Here is a 19,893-nt window from a genome sequence, read left to right as displayed (position 1 = left end):
CATACTGGGTCAGACCAATGGTCCATCAAGCCCAGTAGCCCATTCTCACGGTGGCCAATCCAGGTCACTAGTACCTGGCCAAAACCCAAGGAGCCCACCATGACTGTTAGGGAAAAATGATTGAGTACCTGAATATAAACCTTTAGGCTTTAAGTGGTACTGTATTTTTCGTTCTATAACACTCACCCGTCCATAAGATGCATCGCCCTGTAGAGGAGGAAAAACCAAGGAAAAAAAATTTCCTCTACAGGGGGGTGCGTCTGGTGGTCTGGTGTTGCGAAGCCTGAAGCAGCCCACTCACAGCTGAAGGAGCCCGCCCGTAGCCCCCCGGTACCTTTTTAAAGTTGCGGTAGTCCAGCGCACTCTCCTGCTGGACGGCTATCCATCAAGCTAGAAACAGAAGGAACCTTGATCTGAGCTGTTTGAAGTTGCTGACTTTGGAAACTCCACCAAATGAATTAAAGTGCTATTATACAAAGTCATGAAGGATACTTTATTTAAGAACTGGAAGTTTCCTCTATTAGTACAAGTTGCTTCCAGAAAAATACACTATATACAGAATACATGCCCAGGATTTCACAGAACTCGATTACAATGTTGCTTTCCAGAGGATGGTTCTCATTGGTTAGAAAACGGGACTCGACACGGGGCGTGTTTCGAATAACACTTCTTCCTCAGGGGTCCAAGATGTTCTATGTTTCATGTGCCAAGATCCATGTATAATTTAAGAGTGGAAAATAAAATTTGATGGAAACAGGTGGCGAAGTTCTCCTGTAAGACACGGTCTGTATTTTGAATAACACTTCTTCCTCAGGAGTCCTATTGTGAAACTTAATGAGATAAGTGCTCTTGTAAGACACGGTCTGTGTGTTTCAAATAAAACTTCTTCCTCAGAGTCCTTGTGGAAAAGTGATATGTTCAGTTGCTCACAGTTTTATTTCCATTAAAGCCATTAAATGTATTTTACCTTTACTTTTTGATTTACCCTTGTATATTCATGTATTCATATTGCAAGAAGTTTCCTTTTTGTAAATATTAATGAAACAGTTTAGACAAAACACTATGAACATAAGAATAGCCTTACTGGGTCAGACCAGTGGTCCATCAAGCCCGTTCTCACGGTGGCCAATCCAGGTCACTAGTACCTGGCCAAAACCCAAATAGTAGCAAAATTCTATGCTACCGATCCAGGGCAAGCAGAGGCTTCCCCCATGTCTTAATAACAGACTATAGACTTTTCTTCCAGGAATTTGTCCAAAACTTTCTTAAAACCAGCTATGCTATCCATCTTTACCACATCCTCTGGCAACGCGTTCCAGAGCTTAACTATTCTCTGAGTGAAAAAATATTTCCTCCTATAGGTTTTAAAAGTATTTCCCTGCAGTTTCATCAAGTGTCCCCTAGTCTTTGTAATTTTTGTCGGAGTGAAAAATCAATCCACTTGTACCCGTTCTACTCCACTCAGGATTTTGTAGACTTTAATCATATCTCTCCTCGGCCTTCTCTTTTCCAAGCTGAAGAGCCCTAACCTTTTTAGTCTTTCCTCATACGAGAGGAATTCCATCCCTTTTATCATCTTGATCGCTCTTCTTTGAACCTTTTCTAGTATCACTATATCTTTCTTGAGATAAGGAGACCAGAATTGAATGCAATACTCCAGGTGAGGTCGCACCATGGAGCAATACAGAGGTATTATAATATCTTTAGTTTTGTTAACCATCCCTTTATTAAAAATTCCTAGCATCTTGTTTGCTTTTTTTGGCTGCCGCCACACATTAGGCGGAAGGTTTCATTGTGTTTCTACAATTACACCCAGATTCCTTTCTTGGGCGCTAACCCCCAAGGTGGACCCTAGCACTCAGTAACTGTGATTTGGGTTATTCGTCCCAATAAGCATCACTTTGCATTTGTCCACATTAAATTTCATCTGCCACTTGGATGCCCAGCTAAGCTAGCTAAAGTAATTTTAATTCTAATGCCTCAATCAAAAATTTAAAAAAAATCAGTCCTTAGGGCCTTATGTACCTAAGCATGATATGCATATTTTTGTGAAGTCTTTATGTAGAAAAGCACAAAATGCTGAGAAACATAAGCAAGGGGCAGGGCTTTCTACAAATGGGAGGGACAGAAGTAGGCCTTCAAGTCCACTACCCACCAGGGATCAGAGACCCTTTTAAATCTGACTACTGTATAAAAAGGCTTTTATTTTATAATTAGATATTTTACATGTTGTGCCATAGCTTGCAACACACCTATGATTATGCCCAACCTCTAGCAACCTCTAATAAATGAGCAAGAATTCATTTGTATCTGTAGCTAAATTTTTAAAACTGTAATATTTATAGAAAATTTCAAAAGAGAAACAAACAATACAAAATAAATTAAATAAGTTGTACAAATACTGTAAAACCAAGCAAAATCATCTTTTCCACATATTTATAACATTGCATAATCTCATTTAATTCATTACTGGTAGAAGAGCAAACACAAATAGAAAATAAAAAGGAAAAAAACTGAAAAAAGATCAAAGATCAGTAGTTGCTAAATTTTGCCAAAATATGTACTAACAGGTCTGTCGTCTTCTCTCCTTCCTTTCTATTTTTAAGTACAAATCTTCATTTAACATTAGGCATGATTTGAAGTCCAAACTTTGACTAGTAACTTAGACAAAACATAACTTGAGTACCGTATTTTCACGCATATAACGCGCATACGTGTATAACACGCAGGTCAAAACCATTTGTGTAAAAAAAATTTTATATAGCACGCACACGCGTATACCCTGCATGCTGCTATAACCTCCTCCCGCCACTCCCTCTTCTGGCCTGCGAACCAGCATCCTCCCCCCCCCCGCTCACATCACCCCCCCTCCCCTGCGATCCTACATCCCCCCCAGCACCGCAAAGACATCGGTCGCTTACCCGATTGGGCACCGGCACCAATGCACAGGACGTGCCAGTGCCCGAAGATTCTGAGAATCTCGGAGAGAGTGAGACCAGAAGGCTTTGAGCATGCGCAAATGCTCAAAGCCCAGTCCAGCCCGGCACAGGGAAGAGGAAGGATCTCCCTCGCACCGCCCAGCCCAGCCCAGCCCAATGAGGGAGGATCTTCGGGCACTGACATTGGCATGTCCTGTGCATTGGTGCTGGTGCCGGTGCCCAATCGGGTAAGCGACCGATGTCTTTGCGGTGCTGGGGGGGATGTAGGATCGCAGGGGGGGATGCTGGATCGCACTGAAAAAAAAAAATTTGTATAACACGCTCACACATATAACGCGCATGGTTATACTCGGTTTGTAAAATCGTGTATAATGCGCGCGTTATATGCATGAAAATACGGTAGATATGACTGAAATGTTTTGGTTATCTATCTAAAATTAGTAGTAAAATAAGGAACATTATATTACATTGCATTAGTATTTATGGATTTCTAAGACAATTACAATTTAGAAGAGCCTGGTCATGTTCAGCGTTTACATTATTTTATTAGGGTACATGACATAAGTATCTTTTGTTTGTATTCGTGTAGGCACATGATTATGGTATATGGTTTGGAGAGAAGATAATCAAATAAGGTAAACTAACTTTAATTTTACTTATCTTAGGGTGTGACATTTAGGGTTGAGAAGAATGATCTGGTGATAACTCGAATTCTTCATGGGGGAATGATAGATCGGCAGGGTCTTCTTCATGTAGGAGACATCATTAAAGAAGTCAATGGCCATGAAGTTGGAAACCATCCAAAGGAGCTGCAAGACTTATTGAAAAGCTTTAGTGGTAGCGTCACTTTGAAAATTCTTCCTAGCTATAAAGAGCCAACTACACCTCAACAGGTTGGTATATGCAGTCATCACAAATAGTTGAATGTCTCTGTTGAATACTGTGTTGCAGAAATGTAAACATAGGGCCCTGAGATTTCTAGAGCAGTGCATTGCACACTGTGAGATTTCTCCTGTCAGCATCATATGGGGCTACCTCAGGTCTTTCATGTCAAGTTTAAGGTTTATTCAGTGTTTTTATATACTGCTCATTGCTATATACATCTGAGCAGTTTACAATGCTAGATTAAATAAAATTGAAAGAGAATAATAAGCAAAAATTAACAGAAAATGTTACATCATACAGAGGAGAGAAATTCAGACAACCAAATAGTTGCTTTGTTCTAGTCTCTTGTTTAGTACCAACGGCACCCAGAATTGGAGACCAACAATTGCCATTTTTTTTGCAGGTCTTTGACCAAATTATAATAAGGTTTGTTCACCACAGTTTCATTTCATTTTCTCCCCTTAGAAAGTTCCTAGTTAGGTGTTTCCATAAGTGTTAGTGTTTTTGTTGATTCATTGCATGATTTACAAGGTGTATCACACAAGGATGTAACCTTTTTAAACACATGGAGGTGCATAATCGAAAGGGACGTCTAAATCCGTTTACGTCCAACTTGCAAGTCGTCCAAATTAAAAAACAGCCTAGGACACATTTTAGAAAAATATGTCCAAAATTTTTTTACTTTCGGAAATCGTCTAATTATACATCCTGCCGTTCTGATTGTCCAAGTCGCTAAAGCGTCCATCTTTATACCACATTTCCGTCCAACTTTTCGTCCAAGTCCAAAACGCCTAGAACAAGCCCTGTTGGACGTGGGAGGGGTCTGCAAAGTGATGGACTAAACACCCAGACATGCCACCTAAATAGTGGGGTACCTTACAGGGCACTGCTGTGAACTTCACAAATAGGGTGCCATGTCTTCTCCTCACTACAGCTCCCTTATAGGTCACGGTGAGCCCCCCAAACCACTTCCAGAATCCCCTAGACCCACTTATCTACCACCCCAATAGCCCTTATGGCTGCAGGAGCCACTTATATGCCAGTACAAAAGGGTTTGGGGGGTGTATAGGAGAGTGCACATGTTTCAGTATCAATGCAGTGATTGCAGGGGCTTATGGGTATGGGTCCTTCTCTCTATGGGTCCCTAACCCACCCCCAAGATGACTTAAGCTGCCTCTGTGCTGGACGACTAGGCTTTCCGATGCCAGGTGGCCAGATGATGATAGTCTGGAGGCTGAATTTTAAAGGTGTGATTAATATTTTTTGGGGGGGGTCATGGATCACTGGGGTAGTTTGTGTGGGGGGGGGTCTGTTTTAAGTGTTTGCAGTGCTTATCTGGTGACTTAGGTGGGTTTTTGTGACTTAGACCATGTTTTACATTCCATGGTCTAAGTCACAACATCCATGTTCCGTCTATCGTAGGCTGTATAATTTTCGGTTATTCCTGCTGTACAACCCTGGGGGCTGTAAACTGGCCCACGTTCCGCCTTCGACACTCCTCCCGAAACGCCCTGTTTAGCTTTGGTCATTCAGCGGCACTATGAAGGCCTAGGTTGTTAAAAATACGTCCAAAATCTGTTTTTAGTATCGGCACTTGGATGTATTTGGGAAATGTTCATCCAAGTGCCGACTTAGACCGGTTTTTGGACGTTTTTCTCTTTCGATTATGAGCCCCTTAGTCATTTTTATTTTTGGCTTCAGATATATTTATTTTCGTATTTCAGAAGCTGAAGACCTGAAAGTGCAGGCAATGTATCAGCATAATGATAGAAGCAGACATTTGATCTTCCCCAGCCTTAATCGTACAGAAATGGGGAATTCTGTTACTACTACTTACCATTTCTGCTACATTCTAGCATTAAGCCCCCAGCCATCCACTGCCTGAATGTTGAAAGGGTGATGTTCAGTTTGAGTCTGCCTGATATGTCACAAATCTTTTGTGGCTTCTAGGAGAGACTCCACTAGAAGGTCTTATGGGTTTAAATGGAAGAATTCCTTTTGTCTATTCCACACAAAAACTACTTAAAATACTGTCTACATCTATCAGTCAAGCATTTTCAAGCTTTCACCACTTCCTAAACAGAAGCCTTACCACTTACTTTATCAATCTCGTTGTAATATGCTGTCCTTTTATCTATTTCTTATGTAATAAGTTGTACCCTCACTTCTCGCATTCTGTAATTTGCTGATTGTCCAGCCTTCTTCGATGTGAACCACCTAGAAGTCTTTCGACTGTGGCAGTATAGAAGAATAAAGTTATTATTATTTACAATCTTAAGCATGATGAATACGCCCTTCATAATGACCAGCATAAGGATAATTCCACCCTATATTGAGAGACTCTGAAAGTGGTTATAAGAGGGGATATTATACAATACATGATTGCCCGAGTCTGTTGTCTCTCCCAAGGTATTATATAATTGGAGAAGCAACTTCAAAAAGCGAAATATCAATATCTCTGTAATCCTTCTAATCTTACTAGAGAAAATTACTTAGCCACCAAAGTGGCATTAAATGCTATGATCCATGAGCGTACGAAAAAGCAACTATTGCATGAAAAATATAATTTTTACCGATTTGGTAATAGACCAGGAAGATTACTGGTCAGGATTATAAAAACCTGGCAGAGTACTACATATATTCTGGTGTTTTGAGATGATGCAGGTACCCTTTGACATAAAACACAAGACTTTGCCATGACCCTACATACTGACTCCAAGTGTCTGAAATGTGTTAACTCCAATGCTACCCTGTATTACCTTTACCCAGTTGTCCAGTGTTTTTAGAAAAAGATATTACAGCATATCTTTATCCTGTGGCAGGTGTGTTGTATCTTAACCCCTCTGATAATGTTTTCCCAATGTTCGATAATCACACCGGTACTTAAGGGCCTAAATATCTTTTCTCCTGAGCTTTAAAGCTATACTATTGCAATAGCTAATCCCAGAGACTCCTACTTTGGCACAATAGAGTGCACTTCTTATACAGCATTTACAAATGGAATGGTGGAGAATATCCAACTTAGACACTTCAGGTGACAGACAGTTACGGTTTAATAGGAGGCCTTTTTGGAATTCACTAACACCGACTGCCTGAAGCAGATTACTAAACTTGTAACATTAACCAACAATCTAGTATTTCTATCACAGCAAGCGAGAATACACTTGGACTCTAGAGGATGGAGGGGATGGGGTGGAAGGGGTGAGGTGAAAATAAAAACTGGTTTGTCTTGATATATTTGCTGTATTTTTCTGTTACTGTACTTTGACATTGTTGACACATATTTGCATTACTGTAGCTCCTGGTAGACTGGTATAGTCTTTACGAATGGGTTATATATCTCACTGCTACCAGCAGGTGGAGACTGAGAACAAACTTGTATATCAGTATAGCTTCCCCACTAGAAATCCAGTCTATCTCAGTCTCCAAAGCAGGTGGTAAGGTTTTTCGGCTCCCTTCTTAGCACTGTTAGAACTTTGTTTTGGACTCTTGGGTTCCCCTTTTTGTGCCCAATAGAGCTTGGACGGGTCCTGTTTGGGGATCCGTCCGACCTCGGGGGTGTTAAACCCGGCGGGTCTCGTGCTGAGTCCCTCCCCCAACCTTCCTCCACCTCTCCATATTTTTGTAGAGGTGCCTCAGCAGGCGGCCTGGCCCCCTGGTTGGTCAGCCCTCTAGCTTTGAGAGCCGTGGAGTCTGTTCTGACTTAGCAAAAAAAATAAATAAAAAATCCTGAGGTGTGCTGGTCTGCAGGGCTCATTTCCCTGTAAAACTGCCTGTTTTTCTGTGTTTTCTCAATTAACCGGCACTTTTTTCTTTCAGCTAGGGTGTTTTCCGGCATAATGAGCACTTTTAAAGGGAAAAAGTGCTCATTGTGCTCCAGACGTGAGGTACTCATGGCTGGCCTATGCAAGCATTGTGCAGGCTGGAGCAGTGGGGCAGCCTCATCGGCATCGGATGCCGGCAGCCAGTGCACCCCGCTGATGGTGCCTTGTGAGTCGACTTCGGATCGCGGGGAAGCCTGAGCTTCCCCTGATGCCCACATGGAGGGTTCCTCAGCCGCCGACGGTCAGAGAGAAAAGGATTCCCTTGCCGCCGGAGCGGCTGAGGATTCCCTTTTCGCATTGGTCGGTTCCTCGGCCTCAGTATCAGGAAAGTTCCAAGCTTTTCAGATGCGGCAGGCCGCAGGAGCTCCAATTTTGGCGGTTTGGGGTCCAATTTCGTCGGGAACCTCCTCCTTCATCTCAGTTACCTCAGGTGACCTTCCTCCTGTTCTGAAATTGCAGGGGCAAGGTATGGCAGGGTCCCCTGCAGGGGCAGGGAGTCCCTTGGGGCTGCTGGGGGTCTTTCCCCCTGAATTTATGTTAGCACTTTGTAAAGCTTATGTGCTGGCGGCACAGCCCCACACAGTGGCGGTTTTGCCCCCTTCTACTCCTCTCTCATCCAAACACCCGAGAGTCTCTTGGGATGAGGATTTTTGCCCAGAGGAGCAAGATGTTTTTGAGGAGGTCCTGGACCCTTGGGGAGATTTCCAGATTCCTCTTGGGGGGTCGGATTCTGCCAGCGAGGGGTTTGAGCGTTCCCAAGCTGGCGAAGATACGTCTGTGGTGCGCATTTTTCAGCATAATGAGCTTCATGAGCTAATTCTTCAGGTTTCCTTGGTTTTGCACTTGAGGACATTCGGGGCATTGCAGGACAGTGAACTTTTTGTCTTCCACTTTTATATATATTTATTTATTACGCACTGTTTGCACTTGACTTGCACTTTAAAGCACCCAGGAGCACCCAGATGATGGTGTGCGGCTGGCAGTGAGTGGTACTCTCTACTCAGTGTTTGCTGGCTTTGCTATTTTAAGCACCAGAGCTACTCTTTGAATCGCTCTTTAAAGCTTTCAAACTCACACTGAGGGTACTCCTTATCTTAAAAATTTAGATTTGAGGTTTATATATTTTTGGTGGAGTCTAGGGAGTTAACTTTCCTGCAATATCCTAGGGCATGCCCAACTTATATTAACAAAAATGAAACATCTCCAGGCCTTGGCACCCAGTTCTCGGCACCGACCTCCACCAACCCGAGATTTAGATCTCTGGGATGATTCTGATCAAGAACCTCTAGTATCTGATGATGAGGTTTCTTCGGATGAGAATTCTCATTTATCATCTTTTCAGGAGCCTACTTTCAAATCTGACACATTCTTTTCGAGATTTTTGAAAGAAATGTCTGAGTCTCTTTCTATTCCACTTGAAGCTGATTCCAAAAAGTCTAAGCAGTTTTTAGATGCCTTAGATTATGACCAGCCACCTAAGGAGTTCCTCAAGCTACCTCTTCACGACATCTTAAGAGTGACTTTTTATAAAAATCTTGAAACTCCTTTAACCATCCCAGTGGCTCCTCGTAAACTTGATTCACTTTATAGGGTGGTTCCCATTGCAGTCTTTGACGAATCCCAACTTCCGCATGAATCACTACTGGTGGAATCAGCCCTGAATAAATCTGTGGGAGCCAGCGTCTATGCCACAGTACCTCCTGGCAGAGAAGGTAAGACCATGGACAAGTTTGGCAAAAGACTGTTTCAGAACACTATGCTGGCCAACTGGTCTGGCAATCTATGCTTTTCATTTCTCTTTTTATTTAAAGCACTTAGTTAACCAAGTTGCTAAATTTCATAAATATTTGCCTGACTGCAAACTCCCTGCTTTTCAGCATTTCATCTCTGACTTACTTTAACTTCATAAGTACCTTGTCTGCTCCATTTATGATACCTTTGAACTCTCCTCACTTGCTGCAGCCATGTCAGTGGCCATGCAACGCCTAGTCTGGCTCTGAGTTTCGGAGCATGATGTCAACCATCAAGATCGGTTGGCTAATGCTCTTTGCTTAGGGGATGAGCTTTTTGGAGCCTCTTTGGACACAACTATCCAAAAATTATTGGCCCATGAGACTAGATGGGATACTCTTGTAAAACCTAAGAAAAAAACCTATCCCTTCTCGTACTTTCAGACAATCCTCCTACCAGAGACGATTTATGACTCCAACTGTGTTTCAACCTAGGAGGCAGCAGCCACAACAGCAACAAGCATGTCAGCAACAACAGAAACAGGCTGCCCCTCCAAAATCCACACAGCTTTTTTGACGTATTTCTTCGGAGCATAGTCAGTGTCACCACTTTGCATCCTTTGCTTCAGCCAATCGGAGGCCGTCTTCAGTTTTTCATAGCTCGATGGGAGCTCATCACCTCCGACTTCTGGGTCCTCGATATCATTCCTCAGGGTTATCCTCTCAATTTTCAAACCCTACCACCAGACCATCCGCCAAGCAAGTCTGTTTTGGACCCTGCACAGTCCTCCCTTCTTCTACAGGAGATTCAATCCCTTCTCCTGAGTGCCATCGAAGAAGTTCCCCTCAATCAGCAGAATCAGGGATTCTACTCCCGTTACTTCTTGGTTCCCAAGAAGACTAGAGGACTCCGTCCCATCCTGGATCTCAGAGCTCTCAACAAATTTCTAGTCAAGGAGAAATTCAGGATGCTATCCCTCGCACTGCTTTATCCTCTCCTCAATCAGAGCGACTGGCTATGCTAAAGGAAGCCTACACACATATTCCAATTCATCCGGCTTCCAGGAAGTACCTTCGTTTTCAACTCAATCGATGCCATTATCAATCGATGCCATTCCCTTCAGCCTGGCATCTTCTTCCAGAGTCTGATTGTTGTAGCTGCATCTCTCCGATCACACAGCCTTCAAGTCTTTCCTTATCTGGTCGACTTGTTAATCAAAGCTGTCTCATCTCAGGAAGTGGTCCAATCAACATCTCGGACCATTTCTTTTCTTCAGGTTCTAGGATTCGAAGTCAACTTCCCCAAATCATATCTCATTCCGACTCGATGTCTGCAGTTCATTGGGGCAATCCTAGACACCACTCTCATGAGAGTGTTTCTTCCTCAAGATCGACTTCAAACTCTCATCTGTCTGTGTCAGCAATTGCTTCCTCTTCAATCTATCTCTGCGAGACCCATGATGGTTCTTTTAGGCCACATGGCCTCAACTGGATCTTCGCACTGCTCTGTGGACCCTTGCTTCTCAGTGGTCTCAAGCGATGAATCGTCTCTCTCAACATATATCTGTGACATCATCTCTTCTGCTGTCGCTTCACTGGTGGATGACCTCTTCCAATCTCTCCAGAGGGCTCCTTTTTCACTTACCCCCTCATCACAAGGTCATCACAACAGACGCATCCCCTTATGCTTGGGGGGGGGCTCATATGGACGATCTTCAGACTCAAGGTCTTTGGACTGCCAGGGAGCGGAAATTTCACATCAATTTCTTGGAACTCAGAGCAATGTTTTATGCCCTCAAGGCTTTTCATCATCTACTCTGCCCTCAAGTCCTCCTCCTTCGCACAATCAAGTAGCAAGGAGGCACGGGCTCTCTCCTGTTGTGTCAGGAGGCCCAAAAAATTTGGACTTGGGCGACAGCTCGCAATCTGTTCTTGAAGGCTGTCTACATTCAAGGGGAGAAGAATTCCCTAGCAGACAACCTCAGCAGGATTTTCTTTAGCCTCACGAATGGACTCTCAACTCTGCAACTCTCCAGTCCATCTTTGCTCAATGGGGCACTCCTCAAATAGACTTTTTTGCAGCTCCTCACAATTGCCAGTTGCCCCAGTTTTGCTCCAGACTTTCCTCTCCGTCTGGAAGCAGATGCTTTTCTCCTGGATTGGACGGGCCTGTTTGTATATGCATTCCCTCCAATTCCTCTCATGTTGAGAACTCTGTTCAAGCTCAAGAGAGAAGCAGCCACCATGATTCTCATTGCTCCACAGTGGCCCAGGCAACATTGGTTCTCCCTTCTATTTCAACTCGGCTCCAGGGAGCCCTTACCTCTTCCCGTATTTCCTACTCTGCTTACTCAGAATCAGGAATCACTTCTATATCCCAACCTGCAATCTCTACGCCTGACATCTTGGTTTCTCTCGGGCTGAATCCATCTCACTTACATCTTTCTCAGCCTGTTCGTCAAATTCTTGATGCATCCAGGAAACCAGCCTCTCAGCAATGTTATCAACAAAAGTGGACTCTGTTCTCTTCCTGGTGTCTTCTTCATCATCATGATCCAACTTCATTATCAGTGGATTTGGTATTGGATTATCTGCCTCATCTCTCTGATTCTGGCCTCAAATCTACATCTGTCAGAATCTATCTCAGCGCTGTTACAGCTTTTCACGCGCCAATCAAGGGTAAACCTCTTACTGCTCATCCTTTGGTTTCCAGATTCATGAAGTGACTTTTCAGTATGAAACCACCTCTCAAACCTCCACCTGTCGTCTGGAACCTTAATTTAATCCTTTCCAGTTTAATAAAGCTACCATTTGAACCATTGGCCACAGCTCATCTTAAGTTTATTACCTGGAAAGTGGTATTCCTTATTGCTCTCACCTCTGCCACAAGGTGAGTTACAAGCATTAGTAGCAGATCCACCGTTCACTATTTTTCATCATGACAAAGTGGTTTTGCATACACATCCTAAGTTTCTTCCAAAAGTTGTCACTTACTTTCATCTCAATCAGTCAATTGTTCTACCAATGTTTTTTCCTAAGCCTCATTCTCATCCTGGAGAAACCGCTTTGCATACTTTGGACTGTAAATGAGCTTTAGCCTATTACATTGACTGGACAAAGCCTCATCGAACATCTCCCCAATTCTTCAGATCTCGTTCTCTTATGGTCAGACTAGCCTGGCACTAGAGAGTCGTATTACAGTCCACAAAATTAGAGCTATAGCAGCTTCTATGGCTTTCCTCAGATCTACTCCTATTGAGGAAATCTGTAAAGCTGCCACGTGGTCCTCAGTTCATATATTCACTTCTCACTGTTGTCTGGAATCTTTTTCCAGACCGGATGGGCACTTTGGCCAAACTGTATTACAACATTTATTTTCTTAAGGCCAACTCTCCCACCATCCCTTTTCTGTTAGCTTGGAGGTCACCATACATGAGAATATGCTGCCTGCTTGTCCTGGGATAAAGCACAGTTACTTACCATAACAGGTGTTATCCAGGGACATCAGGCTGATATTCTTACAATCCACCCACCTCCCTGGGTTGGCTTCTTAGCTGGCTTATCTTAACTGATGGACCGCGCACCCTACGTCGGGCAGGAAGGTACTCGCGCATGCTCGGTTCAGGCTATCGCGAACTTTCCAAGATCTTAAAGTGGCGATGCACTTTTAAAGTGGTCCGTACTGGGGCTTCGTCAGTGATGTCACCCATACGTGAGAATATCTGCCTGCTGTCCCTGGATAACACCTGTTATGGTAAGTAACTGTGCTTTACATTGACCATGAAGAGACCATCCCTGCTGAAGAGAGCTTACAATCTAATCAGACAAACACAATTGTGGTAGGAAACTACAAAGGGCTTGACAAAATAGATGTGGGGTACTTTACAAGTGGGTTGGAGTTAGGAGTTAAAAGCAACATTGAAAAAGTGGGCTTTTAGCTTGGATATGAATATTGCCAGAGACGGAGCTTAATGTACTGACTCAGGCAGTCTGTTCCAGGTATACAGGGCAGCAAGATTGAAGGGATGGATTCTAGAGTTGTCAGTAGAGGATAAGGGTACGGTTAGGAGATATTTACCCCAGGGGAGTATGAGAGGGATATCAGACAGGAAAGGTTGGATTTTGGCAATATTTTAGAGAAAAAAACAACAGGCTTTAGCTGTATGTTGGATTTGTGCAGGAGAAGGAGAGAGATGAGTCAAAGATGACACCGAGGTTGTGAGTTGATGACGAGGGAGGATGAGTGTTACCCACAGGAATAGAGAATGGGAGAAGAGGTAGGTTTAGGAGGAAAGATAAGCTAAATCTTGGCCATGTTTAGTTTTAAATAGCGGCAAGACATCTAGGCAGTGATGTCGGACACACAGGCTGAGATTCGGGCCTGGATTCCTCTAGAAATGTCTGGTGTAGAAATGTAAATCTGTGAGACATCAGCATACAGGTGATCCTGAAAATCATAGGATGAGATCAGAGCACCGAAGGAATAGATGTAGATGGAAAAAAAGAGGACCCAAGACAAGATTCCTGGGGTACACTGACCGATAGTGGTATAACAGTGGAGGAGGATCCATCAGAGCATACACTAAGGGCCAAATTCTACAAGCAGCGTCCCGATTGTAGGTGGCGGTAGGCGTCCTACTGCTGTCTAACTAGCCAATTGGGACGCATGTTTAAAAAAAACAAACCAAAAACCACCCAGAGGCAGGCCACCTACACTGTAGGCATCTCTCACAGTTGAGGGAGACACGTAGGGACACTTAAGCTTGCCCAAGGCTGGGCATGATTTCACCCGGAAGTATCCTTGGGTGAGCTTAAGTTGCCCTAGGCACTTGAAATGTAGGGTGGAAAAAAAGTGTGTCTTATGGAGTGAAAAATAAGGTACTGTTTTTTTTTTTAATGAAAGTTAGATTGTAAATAATTTTTATTGACTGAAAAAAAGGCGGTATCATAAGAAAACAGCAAAATATAAAAGACAACAAACAGTGGTGGGAAATCCGTTAGAACAAGGCAAAACAATGCAAAGTCACATGTCAGTTATAACCACCCATGTATCCCAGAAAGCCCCCCTCCCCCTGGGGGGGGGGGAGAGTAAGATTGTCACTGTAACGCCCGGGAGTCCGGTGACCTGAGCATGGAGAACTCAAGACAGGACCAGACAAGCCAGTCCTAGGATAAAAGGAAAAGAAGAAGAAACATGGTCGTTCCCCCAGGGTCTGGACTCTGATGAACTAGGGCACACACCAGGTCTGGGCACTCCTGCCTATAAACAACCCCTCCATGCCCCTCCCCCAGCCCCCCAGAGCAGAGAGATACGAAGATCCAGAACACAAACCAAGGTGCATTCAGCCATTAAACAAGGGTGTTGAGTATAAGACTGCGTCCCCTAGGAGACAAAGAGCAGAAATAAGAGTCCCAGAGAGGCAAAAAATATCAGCGGCGTTTAAGAGAACCCCCTTCCTCCTGCGCCTCCCAAAGGACCAATGCATGGAGTTTTCTGTTTCTTGTGATACAGTTGGCAAAGTACTATAATACCAAAACATATTTAAGGTATTGATATTATACGTTTAGGTTGTGACCAAAGTGTTTTAATCAAATGTAAGAAACTTCTAGAACTTTGTAAACACATGGAATGTCGTGAGGTTATGCAAGGCAAATTTTTATTAGAAAATGAAATACATTTCCACTGATAGCTAAAATAGAGAAATCCCAGTTTGAAGGGACCATTGTGTTAAGTGAGGCACATTGTTTCCATTTTTGGCAAGGTACAATAGAATATCAAACACTTTTAGCAATCTTGGCATAAAAGAATGCTAATTCTTAGCTAATCAGCTTTCTTCACTTATTAAAATTCCAAACATTTATAGGTTGGTAGTCTGTTTATATTGTAACAATCTGAGGAATAAATTGGAAAAATGTAGAGCCAGTTTTTATAGGATATTTTTCATCAGGGTTATTTATTAACAGTGCACACTAACACCATTAACACACTATTTTCTGTAAGGCCCAAATAGGCTTTGTGGCACATGTGTGCTAATGGTATTAATATGTGCTATTAAAAAATGATCCCTATGTGACAAGACTTCCGACTCTGGCGGGGATCGAGAGAGGAGACGCAGCGTCGGCTTTGAACTAAAAAATGAACTTTGTCTGGCCGGGCATCTGGGGTCTGCAATGCGATGGTGGGGGCGCACGGAAGGCAGACATTGTGTGAGCAGGGCAGGATGACCGACTCCCGAAATAGGCAGCTGCACACTAGCCACTTCAACGCTTCCTCCTTGGCTGCTCAACGAAATGCGACAAAATAATGGACAAGCAAACAGATCGAAGTGGAGGGAGGAGAGACCTGTGAGGATGGTGGACCAGGTGCGAGTGTGTGGAGGGTCCATCAGGGTAAAGGGCTGGGGATGGGCAACCTGCCCAAAGATTCAGTGCAGTGGCCAGGGAGGGGGTTGGGTTTGAATTGGTGTAGGCTCTGGTGTTGAGGTGTTTTTGGCAGAGCAGGGAAGAGATGCTACTGGGTCGGGGGAGCAATGAAGAGGGACAGGGGGAGCAGGGAAGAGGTGCTACTGGACAGGAAAGTGGAGTTGGGAGGGAAATGCTGCTGGTGAGAAAAGGGGGCTCGGGCTGAAAGAGAACAGATGGGAGAAGTTCAAGTTTATTTGTTCTTAATGAATCGCCTATTTAAATTGCTAGGCGATGTACAACATAATAAAATATACAAATAAAATATAGGTGTTAACAAAAATAACTTTTGTTATGGGTTAAAACTTAACATACAAAATACATACATATAAAATAACTTTTGTTATGGGTTAAAACTCACAAGAATTGTGTGGGTAAGTGGGGAAAAAGTTACAATGTTTGGATAGGAGAGAAGAAAAAACATAAAAGGAAAGAACAAAAAAGGGGGGTAATTTTGACTGCTTAAGTAGGGAGCTGGGGGGTAAAAATGGGTTTGGGGCTGAAAATAGGGGACATGTGAGGGAAGGAGGCTTTACTAGCACCCGTTAATGTAACGGGCTAAAACACTAGTATATTTTATATAATGTTTGTTTTACAGGTAGGTATATTTGTGGGTGGGATGCACATTACCATGCATAATTTATACAATATTATGTTTCACACATATCTCCAGTATTTAGATGCAACAATTTATATCAGTTCTTTAGTTGGCATAAGTGTGCCTAACCCACATGCACATGTGCCCTATGCCCTATTACCCTGGTATTCTATATAGGAAAGGCGGTACCTATATCTACTTTCCTTTTATAGAATAGGTGCCCTCTTAATATAATTGTCCTCCGTGCTACTATTGTAGATAAGAAAGACTAATATCCACTTTCCTTTTAAGATTTTTTTTTCTTTGTAGTGCTCAGTGCATTGACAGTTTGTGCCTTCCATAATTTGTTTTAGGTATTTTTAAAGTGCCATTTTGATTATGACCCATACAATGACAACTTGATTCCATGCAAGGAAGCAGGATTGAAATTTCAGAAAGGAGAAGTTCTTCAAATCGTAAATAGAGAAGATCCAAACTGGTGGCAGGTGTGTATCAATTGGCAACTTTTCATTTAAAAGAGCATGTTGAAGTATGAACATAAAACAAATCACTTTTACATTTTATTGGGTTGGATCTATTACCCTGCTTCTGGCTTGCTTCACTTTCTTTAGTTTGGAAGGGCTTTTGTCTGATCTCTAGTGTGCACTTCTACAAACACAGGAATGTTCCTGACTTTGACTGATGAGCATATTTTTTGATCTACTGTAAATCCTTTTCATGCATGTGACTTCAAAATTCATACATTGCCTGACTAAACGTTTGAATTATAGTTTATTATGAATTTGCTATATACCACTTTTCTTGCCAAGCATGTACACCACTTTGACAGCACAACTGTATGACAAAAAGCTACCAGTTAATTCTTATTGGGAAAATCTGATTATTGGTTAATGCAGCACATACAGTGAGACTGTATGGCTTTCTGCAGCATTTCTTTCCTATACTGCTGATTTGCTCTCACTACTGATTAAACAGTTCCACCATATATGCAATAATATTTTTAGTGCAATAGGCACATCATTCTAGAACACTTGGGTTGTTTATCTGTGGTTGAGATCCTGTGTAGAGAGCCTCTAACATTTTTATGCTTCACCTCCCATCCCTCTGGGCTGTCCTGTTATACCTCAGTTTTACTCTCTACATGCGAGATGGTAGGAGCTTGTTATTTTGAGAATAATCTTTTTATTGAAAATACAATACACATCACAGCAAACATTGAACAGATACAACAGAATCCCATCCCTCCTCCCACCCCTCCCCACCCTCCAACATAGTGCAATATACAGCCATAGAATGAAAGGAGGCATATGATACAAGCTACGTATTCAAAAGACAACTCCGTACCCGTGGGGTTAAAGAATCCCAAAAGACACTCCAAGTTCTCTTAAATTGATGCCCCTGTAAAGAAGTCAAATCCTTAATCTGAGTCCGCTCCATTTTAAGCAAGGTGATCATTTGCATCCTCCATTCACTAAGAGAAGGCAGGCTCCCACTAAGCCATTTAAGCAAGATCACTTTTTTCCCCATATGTAATGCCTTCCGCAAAAAATTGCGAAACCCTTTTGGCACAGGAATCTGCAACGAATATATATCAAACAACAGAAGAGCATCCAACTTGATTCCACTGGTCCATAAAGATGATATGTAAGCAAGGAGAGTCTTCCAAAAAGCCAAAACAAGGGGGCAGTGCCAAAACAGATGCCCTATGGAGGCAAGCAAAAATCCACATTTGGGACATTCACCATCAGAAGACATGCCCATATGAAGAGCCCATTTAGGCGATATGTAAAGACGGAGCGCAAATTTATAGTTTTGTTCCCAATGCAATACATTGTCAGAGACTTTAATAAAAGTCAACACACAGGTTTTATAATCCTGATGGGACAAGCAATATGAAGGTCTTCATTCCAGGCCTCAACATACTTGGGATAATAAAGTTCAGTAGAGGAATTCTGTAAATAGCAATGTTGAAACCACAAGGGTACTCTGAGCTGCGCCCCCAAGGTGTAGCAAGTGATCAATTCATCCTCGGTCAAGTCCTCCCACAGGAGACTTCGAACATAATGTTGAAGTTGCAGATAAGAAAATATATCTCTTGGAGCCAAGGAGAACTCCTCACGAAGACTGTTGAAAGACTTCAGTTTGCCCTCCTAAGTAAGCACATGAAACAAATAATGTATACCTTTAACTTTCCAGTGGTGAAACATAGACCCAGTCTTACCCGGCAAAAAAGCTGGATTACCACAAATAGTAAGATAGGGGGTTACCAGTGAAGAAAAGCCTTGCCTCTTGCAGAGCCAGCGCCATGTAAAGACTGCTGCAGCAAAATACCGGAACTCCGAAGTGTAGGAGGCAGAGCGAGTCCCATCACATGTAAAATAACAACTAAAATTCCAAGGGCTGATCAAGGACAATTCAATAGGAGTAACTGTAAAATCCTGTGCATTTCTATACCAATCAGTAATGTGCCTCATAGCACAAGCTGCAATCAGATAACAGACATTCAGGAGACCCAACTCCCCATAACACCAAGGAGTCTGTGTAATTTGTGCTCATGTTTGTTTTAAATTTCATTTTGGGTTTTTTATCTACCATGTTTCCCTGAAAATAAGACAGTGACATATTAATTTTGGGTCCAAAAAATGCACTATGGACTTTTCCTCCAGGAAATTGTCCAAACCTTTCTTAAAACCAGCTACGCTCTCCGCTTTTACCACAACCTTTGACAGTGCGTTCCAGAGCTTTAACTATTCTCTGAATGAAAAAATATTTCCTCCTATTGGTTTTAAAAGTATTTCCCTGTAACTTCATCGAGTGTCCCCATCGAGAGTCTTTGTCATTTTTGACGGAGTGAATAATCGATTCACTTGTACCCATTCTACTCTTTATCCCAGGACAAGCAGGCAGCATATTCTTGACTGATGGGTGACGGCACCGACGGAGCCCTGGTACGGACAATTTTAGAGTGATTGCACTCTAAGAACTTGGAAAGTTCTAGCAGGCCACACTGCGCATGCGCAAGTGCCTTCCCGCCCGACGGAGGCACGCGGTCCCCAGTTTCTTAGTTTCCGCGGAGCTAAGAAGACGCAACTTTCAACGGCTGTTGAAAATTTTTTTCTCAAACGCCTTCCCGCTCGCGTAAACCTTTTCGGAATTATTTCCCTTCTTTTTCTTATTTTCTTAAAAAAAAAGAATTTTCTTTTCTTTTTTTCTTCTTTTTTTCGGGTTCGCCCCGGCGGGGCCTGCTGCCACCATCGAGGCCTCGGCCTTCGATTTGGCAGATGCCGTTTTTACGTTCATGCCCCCCAACCCGGTTTTAAGAAGTGCCAGCGGTGCGCAAGGCCCATTTCCCTCACCGACCCGCACAACTGGTGCTTACAGTGCCTGGGTCCTGACCATCGGGCGTCCACCTGCACCCGCTGTGCCACTCTAAAAAAGAGAACTTTAAAAAACCG

General features: G+C 43.0%; 1 protein-coding gene across 5 annotated transcripts in view; it reads left to right on the top strand.

The window, feature by feature from the left end:
* MPP6 (membrane palmitoylated protein 6) overlaps positions 1-19,893 on the top strand; it is a 138,737-nt gene that overhangs the window by 34,840 nt on the left and 84,004 nt on the right. For all 5 annotated transcript variants that reach the window (XM_033930829.1, XM_033930828.1, XM_033930831.1 and 2 more), the window contains 2 exons: positions 3,605-3,832; positions 16,792-16,923. In XM_033930829.1, the coding sequence (XP_033786720.1) occupies positions 3,605-3,832; positions 16,792-16,923 (360 nt within the window). The remainder of the gene's footprint in view (positions 1-3,604; positions 3,833-16,791; positions 16,924-19,893) is intronic.

The sequence above is a fragment of the Geotrypetes seraphini genome, chromosome 2 (assembly GCF_902459505.1).
Source record: "Geotrypetes seraphini chromosome 2, aGeoSer1.1, whole genome shotgun sequence".
Taxonomy (NCBI): Eukaryota; Metazoa; Chordata; class Amphibia; order Gymnophiona; family Dermophiidae; genus Geotrypetes; species Geotrypetes seraphini.
The sequence above is the reverse complement of the archived record's forward strand: the minus strand, read 5'-3'. Positions and strand labels throughout refer to the sequence as shown.